At 40.9% G+C, this 10000-nt stretch overlaps 1 protein-coding gene across 1 annotated transcript in view; it reads right to left on the bottom strand.

Annotated features, from left to right (window-relative positions):
* Positions 1 to 10000, bottom strand: part of rac3b (Rac family small GTPase 3b) — a 20350-nt gene that overhangs the window by 8548 nt on the left and 1802 nt on the right. The window contains exons 2-3 of the mRNA XM_061709065.1: positions 1980 to 2051; positions 45 to 162 (exon numbers count right to left, since the gene is read on the bottom strand). Of these exons, the coding sequence (XP_061565049.1) occupies positions 45 to 162; positions 1980 to 2051 (190 nt within the window). The remainder of the gene's footprint in view (positions 1 to 44; positions 163 to 1979; positions 2052 to 10000) is intronic.

Below are 10000 nucleotides of genomic sequence, written 5' to 3'. Positions count from 1 at the left end.
GGTCCTGGGTGGGGGTGTGTTAGGGGGTGTAGGTGCTACGGTACCGTCTGCGGGTACGACAGCGGTCTCAGACGGTCGTAATCCTCCTGTCCCGCCGTGTCCCAGAGTCCCAGGTTCACCGGCTTCCCGTCCACCATCACGTTGGCCGAGTAGTTGTCGAAGCTGCAGGAGCAGAACCAATCAGAGGAGGCCCCGCCCAGAACACAGATTAGCAGAGCCGCTGTTGTCAATTTCGGCTGCTTCGTCGAAAAATGCTACCTAATGGTTTTCTACCTTTGCAGAGCTACAATCTTACTGTGTTTTACTCCCTAAACCACTTCCTTTACTTAGTTTTACTCCCTAAACCACTTCCTTTACTGAGTTTTACTCCCTAAACCACTTCCTTTACTGTGTTTTACTCCCTAAACCACTTCCTTTACTGCGTTTTACTCCCTAAACCACTTCCTTTCCTGCGTTTTACTGTGTTTTACTCCCTAAACCACTTCCTTTACTGTGTTTTACTCCCTAAACCACTTCCTTTACTGTGTTTTACTCCCTAAACCACTTCCTTTACTGTGTTTTACTCCCTAAACCACTTCCTTTACTGCGTTTTACTCCCTAAACCACTTCCTTTACTGTGTTTTACTCCCTAAACCACTTCCTTTACAGCGTTTTACTCCCTAAACCACTTCCTTTACTGTGTTTTACTCCCTAAACCACTTCCTTTACTGCGTTTTACTCCCTAAACCACTTCCTTTACTGCGTTTTACTCCCTAAACCACTTCCTTTACAGCGTTTTACTCCCTAAACCACTTCCTTTACTGTGTTTTACTCCCTAAACCACTTCCTTTACTGCGTTTTACTCCCTAAACCACTTCCTTTACTGCGTTTTACTCCCTAAACCACTTCCTTTACTGTGTTTTACTCCCTAAACCACTTTCTTTACTGTGTTTTACTCCCTAAACCACTTCCTTTACTGCGTTTTACTCCCTAAACCACTTCCTTTACTGTGTTTTACTCCCTAAACCACTTCCTTTACTGCGTTTTACTCCCTAAACCACTTCCTTTACTGTGTTTTACTCCCTAAACCACTTCCTTTACTGTGTTTTACTCCCTAAACCACTTCCTTTACTGTGTTTTACTCCCTAAACCACTTCCTTTACTGTGTTTTACTCCCTAAACCACTTCCTTTACCGTGTTTTACTCCCTAAACCACGGACGAGAGGGTGCCTGCCGCAGTGTTTGCGCTGCGCAAACCCTGCCCGAATTGAAATTTTTTTAATAACGCGGAACCATAAATCAGCCTAAAGCCGGCGGCGGTCTGTGCTTTGCGCCCACTCTGTGAAAGGAGCTTGTTGTTTTTCCTGGGGTACGGAAGAGGAAACTCATTCCACGTTCATTTCTGACGAATGAGAGAACAGTTGGTTCATGGCATTTGTTAACAGCTTTGAACCGCTACAGACGGTTGCCTTGTGAAGACAAACCCCACAAACGAAAAACCAAACAACTGTATCGATTTAGCCCCTGAATCGGAACAAAACAAACGGGCCACAGGTGTGAAAGCACCCTTAATGCATTCAGGGCACAGGAAACATCTAAAATGATCTCTGCTAGCCTGTTACTGCGCCGCAAAATATCTAAAATTATCTCTGCTGGCTTGTATATATATATATATAAATATATATGTTCTTAGGGATTTTGAGGACGTTACTCATCGTTAACAGCAGCGTGGACTGAAGGGATGCATAAAATTTTGGACAATCAAACTTTGAAAATCGACTGCGCAGAACCACAAAGTAGCAGTTCTGGACGGGTAGCGTGGACGGACAGAACACCGGGTCCAGGAGGCCCCGCCCCCAACACGGGCTAGCCGAACACCGGTTCTGGTCCACCTGGGGACCTGGGGCCTCCCAGCCACGCCCACGTCTTTAACCCTCTAGTCTGCCCCCCACCCCAGACCTGGTCCCGGTCCAGGTCCCGGTCCAGGTCCCGGTACTCACACGGTGGGGATGTACTCCCCGGGGAAGGCATTGGTGGTGTAGCTGATCAGCAGACACGTCTTCCCCACCGCCCTGGAGGAAGAGGAGAAGAAGAGGAAGAGGAAGAGGAGAAGAGTCAAGTCAAGTTCCTCTTACTGCCACACGGCTCGGCCGGTGGAATTAGGTTGGTCTCAGGTTTGAATCCCAGATTAACTCAACTCATCCCAATCTCCGTTGGTCCCCTGCACACCCACAAAACTAGACATAAACACCTTATTATAGGGAAAAAACATAAACACAGATTTGGAACGAGTTGAATGATGAGCCTTAAAACGTCACAGTCCATCTCCATATTCAAATGGAAGTTAAAGAAACAATTGTTAAGCTCATATATATAAATGTACACTCCTGGATCACAAAATGTTTCATGTTAAGTGTTTGTAATGTGATATGTTGTATGTAAGTGGTAGTATAGTGTAAAGAGCATGTTGTATTGTTTAGTATGTATTAGGAATGGGCGATATTTTACCATTCACGATAAACCGTCAAAAAAATTCTGCGTGGTAAGAATTTGTATCTCACGGTAAAAATGATAAATTCCCGGTGATGATGTTTTTGTGTAAAACTGATTTATGGTTCTGCGTTAAATTGACACACAACGTAGGAAGGAAGGAAGGAAGGGAGGAAGGGAGGGAGGGAGGAAGGAAGGAAGGAAGGAAGGAAGAAAGAAAGAAAGAAAGAAAGAAAGAAAGAAAGAAAGAAAGAAAGAAAGAAAGAAAGAAAGAAAGAAAGAAAGAAAGAAAGAAAGAAAGAAAGAAAGAAAGAAAGAAAGAAAGAAAGAAAGAAAGAAAGAAAGAAAGAAAGAAAGAAGATACGTGTTTGTGTAACAAACATGGAGGATCTGAGTCATTCCAGTTTTACAGTACAGGTGTAACTAATTTAATTGGTTTTTATTAATTCAGTTTAATTGGTGTAGTTTAGTATTTAGTATCTTTTAGAGCAGTGATTTGGCTCCAAAGACTGAATGTGGTGATAGATTTATAGTTACAAAGGTGGAGTTGAATTGGTATTTTTTTATCGTTATCAGGATAAATGCCAGAAATTATCGTGATACATTTTTTAGTCCAAACCGCCCATCCCTAGTATGTATTAAGTGCAAGTGTATGTATGTATTCCTGTCTACTGTATTTATGTTCATTGGCTCCATAAACTTTTGATTCTCCAGGAAACCAATTCACATGTGTGAGTGTGAATAAAAATCAAATCAATCAAACAATCAAATTAGCTTCACGGTGCAGGTTTGAAGCTGCAACACCACAGCAGTACAAAAGACAGAACATTTTCCAGAGGAAAAGGACAGAGACATAACAGTGCAGACAAAACTGGACAAGGCCACAACAGCACATATATAATAAGCAACTGTAGCCACCCAAGTGCAATAACTAAATAAGTCTCTTTGAAAGTGCAATAACCTTTGCCCGCTAAATACCTCACGTATCTTTGCACATGTAAATATTATCAGTTTTTTTTGTGTTTACTATTTTTTCTCTTGTACATTGCTCATTTTTTCTATATTTTATATTGCTCTTTTTTTATTTTTATTCTATTTATTGATTATTTCTATTTACATTTTTTTGTATAAATCGTTGAGCGTGTGTGTATTTGGCTGCTGCACGACTGAATTTCTCGTCCGGGAGATCAATAAAGTCTTCTATTCTATTATTCTATATATCAGGCCCCGTTTCCACGTAGCAAAAACGGTGGCGTTTTCATGCGTTTTGGTCATTTGTTTACACGAAAACGAAGCTCAAAGTCTCCAAAAACCATAATTTCTGAAAACGCCGGCCAAAGTGGAGATTTGCAAAAACTCCGTCTTCACGTTTGCTTGTAAACGGAGAGAAACGGACATGGGAGGACCAATCAAGGCCACTTTCCTGACTTGGCACAGATGGCACGCAGGTAAAAATAGTAATAATAATAATAATAATAATAATAATAATAATAATAAGCTGTATTTTACATAAAAGCAGTAAAACAAATAAAAGCACTGAAAAGTGCATAAGATAAATGGAGATATGATACAATAATATATATAATTAGGTAGACTACTTGTGTGGGAAAGGGATTGAGATTTTTGATTTTGAAAAAAAAAATTAAAAATTGAAAAAATAAATGAAAAACTGCGAAGAACCATGTTCGGTATGTTATTCGGTATTCGGCCAAGTGTTTATTATTATTTTCGGTTTCACTATTGAGGACGAGGTCGTCGTCCCTGCACTAGTTCACTGTCCTGAGAAGAAGGAGGTGGAGGACGAGGGACGTCCCCACAAACCCCCACCGCGAGTGTGTGTGTGTGTGTGTGTGTGTGTGTGTGTGTGTGTGTGTGTGTGTGTGTGTGTGTGTGTGTGTGTGTGTGTGTGTGTGTGTGTGTGTGTGCGTGTGTGTGTGTGTGTGAGGTCAGGCTCCTCCCCTGCCCTACATTCATGTCGCCTGGGGACTCAAACGTACAACGTACATGTACGGCCCCCCAGGACGGTTTGTAGGTCAGTGATGACCCTGATGTAGGACACGCCCCCTGCTGTAGGACACGCCCCCTGCTGTAGGACACGCCCCCTGATGTAGGACACGCCCCCTGATGTAGGACACGCCCCCCTGATGTAGGACACGCCCCCTGCTGTAGGACACGCCCCCTGATGTAGGACACGCCCCCTCCAGAAGAAGCTGGTAAACATCAGAGGTGGAAAAAGTACAAAAATATTGTACTTGAGTAAAAGTACACATTTTCTACTTGAAAATTACTTAAGTAAAAGTAAAAAGTACCCATTAAGAACATTACTTAAGTAAAAGTATAAAAGTACCTCAAATTAAATATAATAAAGTACCAAAAGTACATGGTGTAAAATGTACTTAAGTACAAAAGTAAAAAGTAAAAAGTACAAATTACAAAGTACAAAATTCAAAGTACAAAATTATTTTCAAAAGGATTGCAAAGAAATGAAGAATCCAAGAATTTGCTTACAACTCTAAATAATGGTGATATTATTCTGACCCCTTTAGGGTTTGTATTGAAAGTATCAATAAAAGTACAAATTCTCAAAAAAAATCTTACTTAAGTACAATAACGAAGTACTTGTACTTCGTTACTTTACACCACTGGTAAACATTCAGCTGATTCTGATCCAGGACCAGGACCAGGACCTGGACCTGGACCTGGTCCTGGTCCTGGTCCTGGTCCTGGACCTGGTCCTGGCCAAACTCCCATGATGCATCTGATACCCCTTTTCCACCAAGCTGGTTCCAGGGCTGGTTCTGGTTCCAGGGCTGGTTCTGGTTCCAGGGCTGGTTCTGGGCTAGAGCCAGACTTAGCACCAGTTCTTTGGTTTTAAACAGCCTAATCACCGGCTCCTGGCTCTCAAAACTGGTGCTACTGTAGCACCAGGTCTTTGCTGGGCCAGGGTAAGAACCGCTTTACGTCAAGGGCTGGGGACGGTGTTACTGAACAACCAAAGCAGAGTAAACACGGAAGAGCGCCGTTTTTAAACAACGGAGCGTTGAAGACGGCCGTTAACTTAACAGACTGTTCAAATCTAACGTTAAAATGGATGTAAAGAATGAATTTTGAGTTAAGCTCCAATTTGTATTCATTAAGGCTGAATTATACTTCTGCGTCAAAACGACGCCGTGTCTACGGCGTGTGGTTTTTGGACACGCAGAGGACACGCCGTCACATGCGCCGTCAGTGACGTGCACCTCCCGAAAATTGTAACTACGCGTCGAGGAGACGCCGTCCACACGCAGACCGAGAGGGCTGTGATTGGTTCGTTTGAAAGCGAAGCATTTCCGGTTTCCGGTTTGAATCAGTAGTGAACTTCCAGGGCTTTTTTCTTCGTTTATATGTGATTTTTTTTGTTTTTGTTTTTTGCACAATAGTTGTCCTTATTTCTTTGATTTACTGTGACCGGAAAAAGTCGGATAAACCATTCAGAAAAAGATCGCTAACTAGTGGCCGCGGGGGGTACTGCACCGCGACCAAACGGAGAGACGGAGAAGTCAGAACGATTCGTGACGGCACCACGGGTGCGCCGTGTGCTCTGCGTGTGTGTGAGCAGAAGTATACTCAGCCCTTGAAATGACACACTGGATCTTCAGTTAGACCGGAAAAAAAGCAGGATATTAATCATGATCACATACTTCGCTAAGAAATGCATACTTTTACTTTGGAAAGATGATTCCCCTCCAACTTTCAAGTTTTTTTTGGATCAAATTTCAGTTTTTTTACCATTGGAAAAATTAACTTTAGAAAAATACAACCGCGGTCATATTTTTCAAGAATTTTGGTTCCCATTATTTTAAAAACTGGATAATTTTTCCAAAGGGGACCAATGAGTATCTTTATTTTCGAACTTGTGCCTTATATGCATGTATGTTTGTATGTATATATGGGTATATATATATATAGTTTGATATCGCTGTTGCTGCCATTATATATTTTTTTATTTATTTATTTTTTTTAAATATTTATTTAATTTTGTTCTCCCTTAATGTATGTTTTTTTTTGTTTTTTTTTTTCCCTAGGGTAATTATGGGGAGGGTAGGAATGTGGGTATAACAGAAATCATGCATGTGAAAATGTGAATTGTGAAAATTATTGTGAAATAAAAAGATATAAAAAAAAAATGGATGTAAAGCAGAAGCAGCAATGGTCAACTTGCTGGATCGCAAACTTTTGCTTTCCAAGAAAGGCTTGAGAAGCAGCAGCAACACTTGGGGGGCGTCCCAATACTTCCCCTCGCCCTAGGCTCTGCGTCGATGTACGCGGCGACGCACGCCGTAATTTCTTAACAGGCGTAGCTACAACTGATAGATTTCATCTATTAAACCAACATTTATCTTCCTAAATGATTTATTTCATCCAGCGTAATTCTCAACAGAGCTGCAGGTTTCTCCCCCGGGACGACGGCGCAGGTTGAGCCGTAAGGAGCTGCTGTTACCATGGTAACAGCTGCTGCTGTGCCCCGTTAATTTCTTAACAGGCGTTATTTGGATACACTGAGCCCAGGTTGGGGATCTTAAAGGTTACTTTTACGCCTGAAAAAATATTAAAACTTAATAAAGTGGCATATTAACAGCACTACAGCAGGAATTAAAACAGCTTTTAACTGTCGGCTTCCTCATATGGTGTGACGATCGACGCAGAGCCTACGGCGTAGGTTACGCGGCGATGGGCGCCGTAGGCCGTACCCTACGCCGTAGGCTCTGCGTCGATTTAACGCGGAACCATAAATCAGCTCCAGAGCCGGCAGGCAGCCAGAAATTCTGAAATTTTCAGAGCAAATTTCTTAACAGTAGAGGTGGGTGCAATTCATCGATGTGTCGATGCATCGCGATGCATCACGTGACGATTTGGAATCGGTTATTTAAAAAAAAAAAAAAAAAAATGTATCCTATCCAGATTCCAGACTGAATAAGCTGCTGAATCATTTCATTTTCAAGAATGCACATTTCTTATTGTCCACTGTAAATATGGCAGATATGTTTACACTAAGTTCATATCTTGTTTACTTGAATTAATGAACTCATTAAATCCAGGGCTTGACCGTTTTCAGTGTTTTCACCAATAGAGGGCGCTCTCATGCAAGTGCAGCTTTCCCTGGTCAGAGTTAAGGAAGTCAAAGAGCAAATGCTTACATAGTCATAAAATACATTATTCTGTGTCTTTGAAAAATACATGTCAAATGTTCAAAAAACCTTGTTATTTACTTAATGAGTGTTGTTAGAGGAACTGAGTTATTGATTGGCTATTTATTTACAAATGTAGCCACAGATGAAGACAAAATCAATCTTGTATGGAAAAAAGCATTAAAAATCACAATAATCGAAGAATCGTGGCACCAATAATCGAATCGAATCAACAATCGTTAGAATCGAAGAATCGAAGAATCGAAGCTCCAATAATCGAAATCGAATCGAATCGTGAGGTACCCTTGTTTGCACACCCCTACTTAACAGGTGTTATTTGGATACACTGAGCCCAGGTTGGGGATCTTAAAGGTTACTTTACCTGAAAAAATATTAAAACTTAATAAAGTGCCATATTAACAGCGCTACAGCTGAAATTAAAACAGCTTTTGGCTCTCAGCTTCCTGATCAGGGTGGGGATGAAAACGAGGGGGAGTGGTGGTGACGTATACAGTAACGTGATGACGTGTCTCTCTGGCCAGCTGCAGGCGAGCACCAGCTGTGTAAAAGCAAACGGTTCTTACTTAGAACCAACCGCGAACCGGCTCTAGCACCAGCCCTGGAACCAGCACTAGCACCAGCTTGGTGGAAAAGGGTTATGGTGGAGAGGCTGGATCAGCATCAACTCAACATCAACAAGCAATCTTGAGAGGAATATTTATGTTTATGAAAAACAAGACAAGAACAACCGTGAAACAGAGATGCATCTCGGTAAAAGGAGCCAATCTGTGGAATAACCTTGATACCGAAATGAAATGTATAAAGATAAGATCATAAATAATTATAGATCATTGGCATAGCCACATTATGTACATTTATTTCAAAATGATTATGTCTATAGAAGGATGCATGCTTATGATGTATGCATGTATGTGTAGATGAGTGTACATGTATGTATGTGTATACAGGTATAAACAAGTGCATATGTATGTACAGTATGTATGCACAGCAATGTATATACCGTATTTTCTGGACTATAAGCTGCTACTTTTTTCATAGGTTTTCAACCGTGCAGCTTATACAAAGGTGCGGATATTCTGTGGATTTTTCTTCCACCGCTCGGGGCGCTCTAACCGGAATTAGAATCAAAACTAAGACAAAATAAATGCAAAGAAGAATACGCTACTTCTTCTTTAGCAGATAGAAGTAGGTAGAAGCAGATTTCAAACAGATAAATAGATAACTTTCTCGACATTTGGAATTTTTTCTCGACATTTCAACTTTTTTCTCAACATTTCGACTTTTTTCTCGACATTTCGACTTTTTTTCCTCGACATTTTGACTTTTTTCTCGACATTTCAACTTTTTTTCCTCAACATTTCGACTTTTCTTCTCAACATTTCGACTTTTTTCTCGACATTTCAACTTTTTTCACAAAATTTCGACTTTTTTCACGAAATTTCGACTTTTTTTCTCGACATTTCGATAAATGCTCGGGGCGCTCTAACCGGAATTAGAATAAAAACTAAGACAAAATAAATGCAAAGAAGAATACGCTACTTCTTCTTTAGCAGATAGAAGTAGAAGCAGATTTCAAACAGATAAATAGATAAATAAATAGCGGTTATTTTCTCTTGGTTCTGTCCCGTTTTAATCAGCAAAGTTGCTGCCGTGTTAAAAGACACTGTTAGGAAAGATCTATTTAGGTACAAACATGTACATCATTTACAGTTCAAAATCCTTCTGTACATGTAGTAAATATCTAATCTAATAACATAAATATCTAATAACTGAAATATCTTTGTTTTTAAATAGAGCGGATGCGGCTTGTATGCAGGTGCAGCTTATAGTCCAGAAAATACGGTATAAGTGGGTTTGGTGCGTGTGGATGAATGTATGAACATCTTGATGCTGTTGAGCCGAGATAGGCCAGCTTGAGCAACATTTATTTCTTTTTCTTATTTATTTACTGTTTTCTTTCTTTATCTCATATGTATATGAATATGCATATGTATGTATGAAGGTCCTTCCTCCTGCAGCTGTGAGAGGGTTAGGGTTAGGGTTAGGTTAGGGTTAGGGTTAGGGTGAAGGAGCTACAGAAGGTCCTTCCTCCCTGCAGCTGTGAGAGGGTTAGGGTTAGGTTAGGGTTAGTTAGGGTTAGGGTTAGTTAGGGTTAGGTTAGGGTTAGTTAGGGTTAGGTTAGGGTTAGTTAGGGTTAGGTTAGGGTTAGGGTGAAGGAGCTACAGAAGGTCCTTCCTCCCTGCAGCTGTGAGAGGGTTTAGGTTAGGGTTAGGTTAGTTAGGGTTAGTTAGGGTTAGGTTAGGGTTAGTTAGGGTTAGGGTTAGGTTAGGGTTAGGTTAGGG

Source organism: Cololabis saira, chromosome 19 (genome assembly GCF_033807715.1).
Source record: "Cololabis saira isolate AMF1-May2022 chromosome 19, fColSai1.1, whole genome shotgun sequence".
NCBI classification, from domain to species: Eukaryota; Metazoa; Chordata; class Actinopteri; order Beloniformes; family Belonidae; genus Cololabis; species Cololabis saira.
This window is presented reverse-complemented; position numbering and strand designations above follow the sequence as displayed.